This window comes from Anguilla rostrata, chromosome 6 (genome assembly GCF_018555375.3).
Source record: "Anguilla rostrata isolate EN2019 chromosome 6, ASM1855537v3, whole genome shotgun sequence".
Lineage (NCBI taxonomy): Eukaryota > Metazoa > Chordata > Actinopteri > Anguilliformes > Anguillidae > Anguilla > Anguilla rostrata.
The window spans coordinates 49,777,010-49,790,642 of record NC_057938.1 but is presented as its reverse complement, the minus strand read 5'-3'; the positions used below and the strand labels follow the sequence as shown (position 1 = coordinate 49,790,642).

The 13,633-nt window shown below is 44.5% G+C and overlaps 1 protein-coding gene across 2 annotated transcripts; it reads left to right on the top strand.

Annotated features, from left to right (window-relative positions):
* The first annotated feature begins 804 nt into the window (after nt 1–804).
* Nucleotides 805–11,711, top strand: si:dkeyp-114g9.1 (uncharacterized protein LOC555399 homolog). Of its 2 annotated transcripts, none has more exons than XM_064340314.1 (8): nt 805–1,113; nt 1,458–1,737; nt 2,086–2,208; nt 3,891–4,148; nt 5,580–5,671; nt 7,020–7,201; nt 9,436–9,605; nt 10,602–11,711. In XM_064340314.1, exons 1-8 carry the CDS (start codon nt 832–834, stop codon nt 10,781–10,783), a joined length of 1,569 nt encoding a protein of 522 aa, XP_064196384.1. In that variant the 5' UTR covers nt 805–831; the 3' UTR covers nt 10,784–11,711. The 2 variants fall into 2 exon arrangements, with proteins under 2 accessions (XP_064196384.1, XP_064196383.1); XM_064340313.1 differs by having other exon boundaries at nt 2,083–2,208.
* The last annotated feature ends 1,922 nt before the right edge of the window (nt 11,712–13,633 follow it).

Below are 13,633 nucleotides of genomic sequence, written 5' to 3'. Positions count from 1 at the left end.
GCCAGCTGGCTGTGCCATCCCGTCAAACTCCCAGCGGCTGCTACTCCTTCCCTCTCTGGCCTAACGCCCTGACGGTGGAAGGGCCTTCCCCAGCCAGTGCGCTGGCCGTTGTCTGCGAACGTCTGAGAAATCACCTTTTCAAATGCCATGTTTCTATTGAACTCAACATTTATGTCTTTAAAAGAAGAACCATTCTCTCTCACTCTCTTGAAGCAAACACTTTACAGTATCATGGTACTTATATGACTGTTACTACCTCTATCTCTAGCCCTTTGAGTGCTTACCATGTGAAATGGTAAAAGTGTCTGCAAAATGACTAAATTGTAAAAATAATCAATTTATACAGTTGGATGTTTACATGATTTATGTTAAATACCTTGCTCAAAGGTAAAAGTAGCAGCTGATCATCTGATAGTCCAGTCCAGTTTGGTTCCCTAACCATCGTAGGCTACTGTACTGCCACTCTTACTGTCACAAAAAACCTAGCTCTAGATATAGATCATATTAAATCATTAATGCTTATCCATTGCAAATATCCACCCAACGTCAGGAAAACATCTGACACATTAATTTAGAGGGACACAGATATTTTGAGACAGATACAAAAATTACCTAGTAACAAACCGTTTGAAAAATATTTTAAAAAATGAATAGGCCTACAGTGAATATACTCGAGAGAAACGCGTCACATTATGATTAAACGTTAAAACGTAGTCGGAGGGAGTTTAAATAGGGACGTTTTCATAAAGTTCACCCTGCCCTACAACAATGGTGGTATGTCCCAAGGTGTTATACCTGTTTCGGTGATGGCCCCCCATAGCAGTCGTGGAAATGGCTCTGGAAGGCGAAGCCTGGGAGAGGGAGCTGCGAGAACAATTTTCCTTGTTGTCCAGCTGCACGTCTGATGCTCAAGAAGACCGTGAACATGCTGAAGCCGGTGCACAGCTGCAGAATCATAGCGGCGAAAACAAGGGATTCTTACATTTAAGCGAAGAGGTTCTCATTCTAATCTTTAAACGGCTAGACGCATTCTCCTTGCTCAGGGTTGGGAGCACATGCAGGACCTTTTTCCGAGTTTGTTCTTGCAACTCCCTGTGGAAACGACACTTCCAGGTAGGCCCACGTGATAGACTGAAAATTCGGTTTTTTATTATTTTTCTTGGAGAGGTGAAACGTATTACAATCCTATATTTATGGTCTGCGTGGTCTTAAGCGTTACATTTGAGTGGTGTCATCGTGCCTTAATTTTTCTGTATCGTTTTGTATGGAAATGTTTCAATGTGGTCTGTTCCTTTCAATGCCTCCATGCATCCAATTAAGTCAGATCTAGGTTGAAAATGTTCTGCTCAGTGTCAAACTGCAGTAGCCTGTTGCATTAATTATTTTTTATTTCATTAATCTGTAGCGAATTAAGATATCACGCATGTTTGCCTACTCACTCATTTATTTGCCAATAGGCGTCCTTCGGAGTTCAATTTTCCACAGCCACGTGCTTAGCCACGGCCAAAGTTTGCTTCCGACTGCTTTTTATGTGGAGGACTCTCTACAGAAGTCTGCACTGCAACAGGTCACTTCAGGAGAAGCTTTTTGCGGAGATCCCGCTGCCCCCTCACAAGTACTGGACTCAGTGGTTGGTGCTGGAAGAAAACGTACCTCTGCCGTCTGTCACGCTGCCTAGCAGTGAGATCTTAATGTTGTGGGGATTAGAAGAGGCCGTTTTAGAGGGGAAAAACCAAGGTGAGAATTCTACGTTAAAACTATGTAAAAATCGGACATTTCAAGTGGCATAAATAAATTCAGTATCCTTTTCAGTGCCATTAAACGAGCCATTGGAAGTTTACACATGGATATTTAAGTCTTAGCTCTGCATCTAAGTGCTCTGTCAGAGATTCTGTGTCTACCTTCACAGAAGGTTTACAAGCATTCTTGTTTAATGTTGAAAGGGAAAGTTTCCTTCCAAGCTCAAGTCAATAGCCAAGTCTCAAATGTATGCCTTCACTGAAAACTGACTTTTTTGTAGTTTCTGATCTGAGTGAAGTTTCCCAGAGTGCTCTTCTCTCTCTCTCTCCCCCTACCCCTAAGCAGAGAACGAGGATGAAGGCGATGTTTTTAAGTTTGAATGGAAAGACTTGTACAGGAGGGCCCTCGAGCATCACGGCAGCGAAGCGGAGATGTACCAGTACGTTCTCAACCGGCATGCTGTGAACGGTAGGCCATCGTGCGTTTGATTCGCTTTAGCTCTGGACTGTCGTCTGCTTTATGGGAAGAGAAATTCAGACTTTAAGCATTTAACTGAATTTCCACTTTGTTCTGAAGTGTGTTTTTCCTTCAACTCTGTTTAAAACTGGGCAGAGTTATTCAGCGCTGATTTTATAGGACAGCCATAATGTAACAATATATTTACTGTAGAAGATGCAGTGGCATGAATGCTGGGTGTATATTTTCAATACAGTTTGCGTGAAGATGAATGGATGTCTTGTCTTGCACATTGCTTTCAGTTGTGGAGATAGATTATCTTGAGCGAAATGCTTTTTCCCTTTTGCAATTCAAGATCCATTTAACGAAAAATCTCATCTTAAGACTTAAGGTATTAGGCCAAAGTGATCTATTTATATGCCTTTGAGGGCTGTTTATTATGCATCCATCCCTTTAAAGAAAAAACGTAACATTGTACTGGATAAGATTGCCTCCGGTTTGAAAGACTTTTTAGCTTGCTGTGCACTTTTCTGGTTCCTTGTAGGAAAACGTATGGGGAATTCCATTAGAGTGTGTGTATATATATATATATCAGGCTATCCAATTTTTTGCGCTACTGAACCAATTCAAAGTGTGTATTGGACTGGTGATCTTGAAATGAAAACCTGACACGTGCCTTTCAAATCTGCTGTCGACCCTCAGGATTATGATGTTCCAGGCCTGCCTCCTGCTCAGCCACAGCGCGGTCTGAGTACTATAGGGAGCACTATAAGAGCAGGTCACTGTTTGTAGCTTACACTGCTCTCCATTACAAGAGAGAGAATTCATTTTAAATCAGCCATTCTTTATTTTGGCTGGAGGTCTCCAAAACTGCATAAAATGCAGCGTCAATTCAGATTTTTGGATTGGCCAGTATTTTGCCTTTGCAAACCCCATCTTCGAGGAGTCCATGTGATTATTTTAACAAATTAAGTCAATAAGAATTGAGAGAATTTATAGTTTTGTATGACTGTTCATTTGTAAATTCTAGGGCTTGTTATTTCCCAAATTAATTAATATTGATTGCTTTGAGCAATTTTCCTCAGACTAATTACATGCATTTCAGTTTCTGTTTGGTAAAAGTGCGCATCAAATTACCCTTGTTTATGTTCTTGTGATACAGAATATTCATAAATTGAAAGGGTTGACAACCACTGGTGCAAGTCCTAAAAAAAGTTCCACTGTTTGGAGGATAGTGTGGGTATGAATTGCTACTCAAAAATGGTTACTTTAAGAACTCCCTGCATTAAACGATATAGACATTTTATCATTCAGTGCTACTATGAAGCTAGGCTTGTCAAGCAGGCTTGCTGACTGAGCTTCATCCTTGGTGTTCGTTTTAAAGATGTATCTAAATAACAGTATATTAAACGCATGCATTGAGCAACATTTTGACAGTTTGGCCTGGAGTTGTAAATTCTGGTCCTCACCTACTGAGTTAAAAAAAATACTTTTTTTTTTTTTTTTTTAAGCTTCATGCACTTAGGGCTTTTAAAAAAAAATTGAAAGCAATCCAATACCAATACTGCAGATACAATAAAATGAATGATTTAGTATATGATATCAGTTGAAGCTTCTGTAGGAGCAGGTCCACTAACACAGGAAGTCAGATTCACCGGTCCTGTTCTTTCTTACACCCCCCCCACCCCCCACAGACCACACTGAGCTGGAGGCCCTTTACCACCAGTACAGTCAGTGCCGTTTCCAGTGGCTCTTCACCTATTGGCTGTTCCGCCAGCCCGCCCCCTTCGACCGCCAGCTGCGCTGGGTCTACCTGCAGTGGCGCAAGCACAGCAAGAGGAAGGTGGCGTCCTGGGGCGGGACCCTGTGTGACGTCCGCTACCTGGCCACGCTGCACCCGGTCACCAGCGACTACTGGCGCGGAAAACTGGCGAGGGGCGACGAGACCGTGGGTGAGTCTGCGGAGCACGTGACTGGCCGTCACCAGGACGGGAGTCCATGCTAATCAGGTTTTAGCCGCTTGGTGCTGTAATAGCCACTGAACAAACCAGTGGACTGGTCTCAACAGCAACACAATGACTGATCTCCACAAACCCCCACAAACCCCTGCATACCTCATACACCTCATACACAAACACATTGAAAATTGAGCCAAAATATGTTGGAAAGTACAGCACAAAATGGGAGTCGATGGAGCTCTGTATTTTTCCCCACACTATTGCTTCTCCACTCCTATAACTCTCGAATGTAAAAAGGTGTTTAGACCGAAATGCAACATTAATTTGTTGGTTCCATTGTCGGGTTTCTTTATAACCGAATTCTGCATTTTATTTCAGTCCTGTTGAGCTGATATGGTAAGAGACAGTGTACAACTGATTATTGTCTCAGTCTAGGTCTTTATGAGTACAATGAATAAATTGCTTTCCCTGACAGTCGCAAAGACCACAGTGCTTTATTTTGGCACAATTGGCACCTACATTTATTAATTTGTTTATTTTGAAAACAGTGCTCTCGATACCTCGACAGGCGTTAATGAATGAATAATGAAACAATGCAATTTTAATACTGAGATTGCTCTATGTAGAAAAACATTAAATTGAGTTAAGTGTGAAGTAAACTAATGGGACCTGAGCACAGTGTTGCCAGCCTACTAACTTGCCTGAGGAAGGCCAGCCAGGTTCAAACATTGCTGGAAGCTTCCTGAAGGCAGTGTTGGTACCAGAGGGGAGACCGAGTTGCCATACCACATTGCACAATGCTAATATTGTACGTACATATACATATTAATGGATTTTGCACCAACTCTGGAGAAATATATTTTTTGTAATTACTTTCATGTACATTTTTGTTCCTCTTTCGCTCTGTAATTGTATTGAATGTCAACATACTCTGCTGTAAGGCAGTCTTTCTGTCTTGGTGCGCTGTAAACTGGATTTTTTGATGGCATAGCCTATAATTTAAAAATGTAAAGACTCCTTCTCAGAACACTTAAGGACTCCAGGACCCGAGAGAGAGAAGATTGTTCAGTTTTTCTGACGGAACGGGAGTGGACTTTAGCAAAGCTCTGAGCACACGAGCTCCAGCTGACGGGACTCAGTCTGAAGCCCCCACAGCCTGCACTGTTTTTCACCGCCTCTCAGCAAGACTTCATACTGATCCACATGCATCCTAAATCACACCAGCTTATGCACAGTTTATGGATTTTAACCAGTCTCCCTTTAAATGAGGTCCAGGGCAGTGGAAGTGCACTCTCGCGTTCTCATTCTCAGGATGTGTAGACACAGAGGCTGTTGTCGTGTGGCGAGCTCCTTAAGACCAAATGGGCGAGAGCCTGGTGTGGCCCTTAGACTTTTAAAGTGCGTATTTCTCCTTGTGCCTTTCAGGAATTCAGACGGTGGAGAACTACTTCTCCATGTGCAAATCCCTGGTGTCCTGGATTTTGGGCCGTGACTGGGGCAGGCTGAAACGCAGGAAGGTACGCTAAGCGGGTTTCTGAGACCGCCTGCCGCCAAGCCCGGTGGCCTAAGTGTGAGCTTCAACTCTTGTTGAGCTCTGGTTCAACAGATCAAACGCTAACACGATGGCATCATTTAGTTCCCTGTGCGCTACTGAGAATATCGCAGTTGTACAAACGGTAATCTTGGCAAGTTGACGGAGTTGCTTTTAAAAATAGTTTCAAATGGTACAGATTTGATGACAAACGGAATAAAGGATAACAAAATTCCTTTTTCCTCTGACATTCGTGATTTGTGAGTGTTGTCTGTTTGGTGGAAGCCCCTGTGTATTGTGGCAATTGATTCCCAGACCTAAGCACACACAGACTCTTTTTCTCTGGTATTCAAGTAGCGTAGCATTTGCTATTTTGCGTCTCCAGTTCATTAGCTCGATGTGAACAATTAAACGCATCGCAGCTTGAACAGACAACAGGAAGCGCTCTCTCTCCCCTGCAAGTGAACCCCCTAAGTGAATTAGAGACATATCTGTGCATGTCCCACTCAATTACACCGCATGTGTGAAAAACCAGAACCCTTCACTCTAACAGGCTGATACTGTCAAAAGCAGCCCTGCATGGTGGAGTACTATGTATATATGTATGTATGGGTATGGTGAGGAATTTGGGTTGCGTCATTTTGAGCCTGATCCGTTTTGTTGGCTCTTGCTCATTTGCCAAAACTGCTTTGCAGCTTTCAAATGGCATCATAATTACAGACACTGTCGTAAGCCACTAAATATAAAAGGTGCGATCAGTCTAGCATGCTGTTAACGCACCTTCAGAACAAGTTGCTTTATTTAGCTTTTCGCACGCTGGGAAGTGTACAGTCACAGCCTCGGTGTACACTGATTTCATACCAGGAAACGGAGTCTCTGAATAGACTGCCTTGTGAAGGCAATTTAATGTACTGAAGCATACATTAAAGAGAGTACTGTACAGTGCATGTGTGTAACCACTTCTGAATGGGCTTTGTGCTCAGAAGGCTGACCTCAGGCAAGTCCGAATCGCGATGAAAGAAAGGCTTTGAGTGCCTTGTTTGCATTTGTTGCGACTGTTCACATTTTAATAAACTACATATGAATAGACATTGGCTGTCAGTCACTGGGCTGTTACTGGTTAATTGCCAAAAGCTGCATGCACACCTATGAAAACTCATGCTGTTTTGTACATGTATAGATTTATGAAGGCTTATGAAGTTAACTGGCAGGCCAGATTAATGCCTTGGCGTCCTGCGATTGCTGATGGACTGAGCTGCCTGTAAGAGTGCATTGATGCAGTGCTGTGGCTGCTGGTTGTGGTGACTCTTTGGTGCGGTGTACTGTTTTTTCAGGTGTATGAGGACACCCTGGATGGGGTGTACAGGCTGCTGAAGAGGGACATGCAGAACGTACTGATCGAGCGCGGCACTTTCTGGCAGGTCGCCAAGGTCCAAATGGCGCGGGTGTGCGCGCTGGAGGAAGCGGCCACGAACTACGTCAACTGGAGGATCATCGAGACGCTGCCCTATTACAGGTGAGCGGCTGGGCGACGCCCCCGCGGCCCGTCACGCCGCTGCCAGCGGAAGACCGAAAGGTTTTGTTTTTAACTCGGAAGAGACCCAGAGGGGGAAGGGCTTTGAGCGGCTTGATTTTGATCGCCGACTGCCTGTGGAACGGGGGGGCCTCGAAATCAATCCACTCCGTGACCTCCCGGCATTTCTGAAAGGTTCCCTGACCAAAATAACATTTAAAAATAAATAAATAAAAGGAGGGGAAAAAAATTGGTAATGCCCAAATCTGATTCGCTTATAATCTGGAAAGGAAATTCTCTACCGAAGGCGAGCTTCGAAACGCTCAGATGTAAGCTGGTCTCACGGCGAGGTTTCTGTATTTGCCGGAGACCGTTGAGTTGGGAGCGGCTGGTGCGCGCTCTCTCTCTGACCGGGCTTTTGAAGCCCAGGGAGTGCGCGGTTGTGAGAATCGGGACGCGGCTGGCGCCTTCAAACGCATCGCCGCTCGTGGCGGGATACCCAGAGCACGCCTCCGCGGCGGGTTTTTGAAGTGCGAAAAGGCCGGGGCCCGGCCTGGACGGCGCAGGTGCGCGGACGTGACCGGGACGGGGGCGTCGTAGCGGGTTGGGCTGGCTCCCGCCTGCTTGAGCGCAGAGAATGAGAATTTCTAATTCCATTAAAAATGGCGCCCGCTGTTCAGGGCTGGCAGCTCAATTTTATTCGATCCCCCCTCGAGCACAAAAGCCCCATGCCTGTAAACTTCCTTCATTATCCATTTCTTATTATGGTTGCTATTCAGTCTTGCTGCCACAGGTTGGATCTTTATCTTTTTTTATACGACCTCATTCAATGGCCACAACTTGGTGCAAATGATAAATATATATATTTGTAGTCTTCTTTTACATGTTTGAAGGCCAACCGATGTCTCGCGGTCCGAGGCCGACGTAAACGAGAATCCGTTGTAGTTCACCCGTTTGAAATGCGGCCGGATTGTTCTTCCATACTCGCTGACGTTGGCGCGCAGGTTGTAAAACTGGCTTTAAGGGCAGAGCTTTTTTGTTTTCTTAGGGATGCATTTAGAAGGCTCATGAATAATTCATATAAACCTTACCTGAGCTCATCTTGTGTGATGATAAATACATCAGACAGTCTTATAAAAACACGCCTACACCTTTAGTGAGGATTTCTTGAAAAACCCTAACTTAAAAACACAAGAATGTGTAGGCTACAGGATCTGAAAGTTATTCTCTATTTTTAACCCCTCACCCATCCCTCAAAATGCACTTTTGAATTATTCATCCTACAAAAGTATCGTTTGTGTAAAGCAATGCGTTACTCTTGCTCTCTGTGTGATTCTCTGCCATTGGCTCATTGTTACAGACACCGCCCCTTTTTGTGTGCACGTGCAGATCGCTTAAGTGGCGAAATCCTGGGTTGACCGTTTACAAGCAGCACCATTATCCATGATTCCCCTCCTTGACCCTGCTAACTTGGACTCTGCTTAACTAAGTTGAGCTACTGTTATGACACAGGCCCCTGAAGTGTTGCGTTTAAGGAAGGTCCTCTCCTTTACAATTCTGGAACAGTGGTTCTGTTATAGCTATATGACCGGGAATTATTCAAAGCACAAAATGGTTTGTCTTAATGTTGAGTAATGGGCCTGTCATCACTAATCTGTCTGTGTGCAGCCTTTGCACCAGAAGACTGTATTACTCGTGTAGCTGGTGCAGGCAGACTGCAGTTGCAAAGTTTATACACTGGAGGTGTGTGCGTGTGCATGTGCTCCTCTGCTGACTTCACTCCATGGGTAACGTCAAGGCTAATTACCATCGTCCCACATGATCGCATGCCAGTCATTTCAGTCTGGATTGTGTTCCAGGCCTGACTCTGCATGAGAACAAGTGCTTTAGCAGGAATTGCCAACAGACCCAAAGTGTGCATTTTTTCAATGAAGAGACTGACTTGTACATCTGCCATTTGATAATCAATTTGAATCAAATATTGGATCTACCAATGTGCAGCTGTTCATATTTGAATTGGAATCCATATGACTAAATATTGCTTGGTTTGTATTCCTGATCCAGATCCATATCCTGATGAATGATTGTATAGCTGAAATGAGATGGTTTAATTAGGATCTCATTTAGCCGACAAAGATGGTAGTGTAAGAAGACCAACTAATCAGAATATTGATATTCTGTACATGAAGGCCTGTGAAACCTCCATTATTTCTAAAAGGATGGTTTGTATTTGTCAGGCTCTACCTGGTGTCGGGAAATGTGGTCTACCTGGAGCACGTGAAAGGGTTCCTGCATCGGAAGAGGCTCGTCCACAGCTGGATCTACCAGGAGGAGAACGCCTTGGTCAGGCACCTGCTGTCAGACGAGCTGTACTCGCTGCTGGAGTACGACACCAAAATTACCCAAGGTGACGCCGCACGTCTACACCGCTGAACACCACCACTGAACACCACCACTCTACCACACTGCTTATACTGTATGAGGGTTCTATAGGGGCTGAAAAGGGAATGAAATGCAGGTTCTGTTTCTGCTCAATTTCCACTAAAGCTAATTAATATGATTACTTCATTGACTCGCTCCATTAACAAGCTTATGTAGTACCTGGCTACATAAAATGTAATTAATCTACCCAGCTAGCACGGTGATACGCTATAACGAGCTAGCAGTTCAAAAAAAAAAATTTTTTTAAACCATCAGTCATGCAGTGAATGACCGCGTTTTTGCTGATGTCTGCACATCCGCATCATTTGTCCCCAACAGTTTGGCTTCTACGGGGAATAAAACTTGTAACCTAAGTAGCCGTTACAGTGAGTACACCGTGAGGGCAAAACAAGTAATTTAAACACGCGTGCAGTTAATCATTTTCATAACGTGTGGCTCGGTATCGAGTGCCTCCAAGGCTCTGCTTCCCTTTGCGGCATACAGTGCGTTTCTCCTCTGTCTGAAGTGGGTGCGCTCGCGGTTAGAGCTCAGAATAGCTCGGCATTGATTGGGCTCCGCGAGGCGGTTTGGCGGCCGCGCCATCGTTCCTCAAGTTGTGCATCGCTGTCATTTATCACCTGGCTCGCCGTGACGGGTGTCTAAACTGGAGCCTGTTAAAAAATAAATAAGAGAGCTTTGAGTGTAAGTTCGGTACGCAGCTGCGGCTCTACCTGTCCAGGCCCTCGGCTTCGCCTCCAGCGTCGCGAGCTCGGCGGCTGACAGATGGACGTGTCTCGTAGAAGGGCTTCGGAGTGCGGAGAACCGGGCGGGGCTGGCTCCAAGGCGTAGTCTCTTAAGACCCTGTCTTTAGACTTTTCCTCAGATCCCTCTGATCCAATGAGCTCCTCTCCGTCTGTTGGTGCTGTTGGTGCTATATAAACACCCTTACCTCCCCCCTCTCTTCTCTGTCCCCCCCCTGCAGAGTGCCTTCACGGAGACTCGGCGGTGGCCCAGCTGGGCCGCACGGTCTGGCTGTACCTGCACTCGGGCCAGCAGCCCTATATGGAGGCGGTGAAGGGGCTGGTGCTGCGCTGTGCTCAGGCCAGCCTGGACTACCGCACCTCCCACACGGTCCCCGGCTGGTGCGCTCAGTCAGTCAGCTGAGGTTCCAGCCTGGGCCCAAAACCATGACACCCCCCCTCACCCCAACCCTCTCTGCCCTTTAGCCTGGTGTGCAAAATGCACAGTGCAAAATTTGGGGGTAGGACCTGCACCCTGTCCCAGGGCTTTTTAATGTAGAGTCTGGCCACCCAGATATACCCAATGTGGATTTTTATTTTTTATTTTTTGATTATTTATTATTTTTTAAAAGGGAATTTGCCTCCCTTTTTGATGTCAGCAGTGCAGATGATGCCGCTGTTCATTTTGGAAGGATTTTTAAACAGGTTTTTAAAGACGTTTTTAAGGTGTTTTTTAGCTTCTGTATTGATCAGGAATGCAATTTATATTGAATTGTGGGATTTTTAAGGTGAGTTCACTTCCTTTTTTGACGTCAACAGCAGAGATCATACTGCTGTTCATTTTGAAAGGATTTTTTTGAAGTGAGCTTTTAAAGCCATTTTTAAGGTGTTCGCTTTTTGTATTGATCAGGACTTCAATTCACATTGAATTGTGGGAGTGCTAGTTGAGACTTGACAGAATGGGCATCTTGTTTGACCCACGATGCATGCATTGTAAATATTACCGTTAATCTGAAATCTCTTTGAAAGGCATTTGTGTGTATTGGCTTGATCAAATGTGTTCTCTGTTCGTATGTAAATACTGAGCAAACTGCTCTGCATACATTAGATGTAAATCCGACTCTGCAGCAACATTTCACATGGATTAGGGCATGGAATGCTGCCAGAATGCTGTCAATAACATTTAAGCAATTCATAATGACTTTGCATCACCCTTTCCATTTAGCATTCCTCGAAAGTGGATGTGAAAGTCGGTCATTAGCAGCCATGATTTTATAAAGCCGAGCTGCACATTTGTAATGGTAATGGTACTGGGCTCCACTGTGTAATCAATAAAACACAATTCAAACACACTGTGCCCTGTCTGCATGTCAATGTGTCCAGTAGAGTACAGTTTTTAAATTTATAAATTGAGAAATGGAATGTCTTGTCCAGCCCAACTGGGAAAAGACCTGAAAGCCTGTGAAAGATAGGCAGCTAGCTGAATTTCAGTATGAATTTTGTTTACTTGTGAAATGTGTACTTCCATATAATTACTGCTTTTTTCTGGTATATGGGTACTATTTCAGTTTGCTGCAAATTTGTAAGGTGACACCTCACCAATTGTACACTGCTGTTCTTAATTTCTACATTGTTATCCAATTGTACTTGTATGCTGCAGGTTGCCCAGGATGGGGCTAAATTACCCAGGAAATATTGAATGCATTGCAAATTAAGTTCTGTTACTGTTAATTATCAGGAAAGTAATGCAAAATTATCATGTCATTCAGTATGGAGAGGGGGTGCCAGCCTCTAACTTTCTGGGATTAATTTAAGGTAGAGTTGCCCAATTCAATTTCAAGATGAAAGGGGTAATGGGGTTTGCTTTAAATGGCTATGAGGCAGCATTCAAAGGCCAGACTCAGACAGGGTCTGGACTGTAATTGAATCCTGTCCAAATTGCATTATGGCACATGGCAGTTTTATGGGAAGCCCATGGTCCCCTTTTGGTTTATGATCTGCTTTGAGGCACAGTTCTTCCCTCCCCCGAGTTCTGTGAACAGTGACCCCTATTTCACATGGTCTTTCTGGCCATCTATGGTTAAATGTATGAAAATACATGGAGGAGGGGGGAATGATTGAATGCAACCAAGGTCAAGACAAAATAACGTAAAATTTGTATGCCTGACATATGGGTGCTAAATCACTCACAATGTGAATGTACTCTAAACTTATTTGGGCCTAACGCTCACCCGTTCTCAGATGTCTGAGATAAAGACGTGCAGTTTCATCCATGCGTAACATACTGTGGTGCTATCCCCCCCACTCAGACGTTCCCTCTGAACGCTGTCCAATTAGAAGTGACGTACGAGTCTTCTCTGAAAGCGCAAGGGAAGGGGAGACTGACGCGGGCAAAAGCAGCTACTGAATGCAACCGCTTCCTTTTTGAGTAATGATTCCGGAGGCTTCCCTTGGGTGGAGCGAGGGCAGTTTTGAATTTTGGCAGTTACGCCAATAAAATGTCAGGAGGGAGGTTCTGTCATGGGCTTGGCTCTTCTGCGGTAATGCTTAATGGCACCACTGTCGTTTGGCATTTGCCTAATTGAATTGGAACTTGGCTTCTGGGAAATGGGGTGGGGTTGTGCTCTACAGCTGAAGCCAAGTAGCGGTTGGCCTAGAAAGTTCTAGAACAGAAGACCTGGTTGGTACAGGATGTTGTCCTGGGGCCAGTAGGCACAAAAAAGTCCAGTGGCTTGGAACGTGCAGTTTTATGGATGAAGTGTGGAACCAAGGCGTGACTGGCAGTGCTCATTAAAAATCAATGGCGTCCTGGTGGAACTGGCCTTCAACTCATCCTCCCACTCTACTTCTGGTTCTCATGACAATCTCTCCTTTCCTCAAACCACCTTTTACTTCCCGTGTACTCGTTCAGAGAAATTGGAGTCAAAGACGTGGCAGAAACCAACAAGCTGCTGGATTTGTCCTTGTGAACTGCATTATTCAGACACGGTATTCTATTTTGACCAGGAATCGATGGGAATTTTTCTAGCCTTGTCACATGTGAACTCTTGAACGACTTAAGTTGTTTTTGGAATTATGGATTCATAGTTCTTATGTGGTCAAGAAAAACACTGATAAAAATGCAAAGTAAATTCTGGGGGAAAAATAAGTACACTGTTCTGTCTGCACAGTGCATTCTTTGCATATTTATGAAGTAGGTTTGTCAGTTTGTTGGGAACTTGCCTTCCCAGATTGAGTGACTTAAATTTGTTTTGCTGCTGTTTGTTCTCAATGC

Bases quoted from the DNA above. Each gene is read 5' to 3' on its own strand.
- si:dkeyp-114g9.1 (XM_064340313.1), top strand. From the start codon at position 832: ATGGCTCTGGAAGGCGAAGCCTGGGAGAGGGAGCTGCGAGAACAATTT. The intron at 5,672-7,019 runs GTACGCTAAGCG...CTGTTTTTTCAG, and splicing joins GCAGGCTGAAACGCAGGAAG to GTGTATGAGGACACCCTGGA. The intron at 7,202-9,435 runs GTGAGCGGCTGG...TGTATTTGTCAG, and splicing joins GAGACGCTGCCCTATTACAG to GCTCTACCTGGTGTCGGGAA.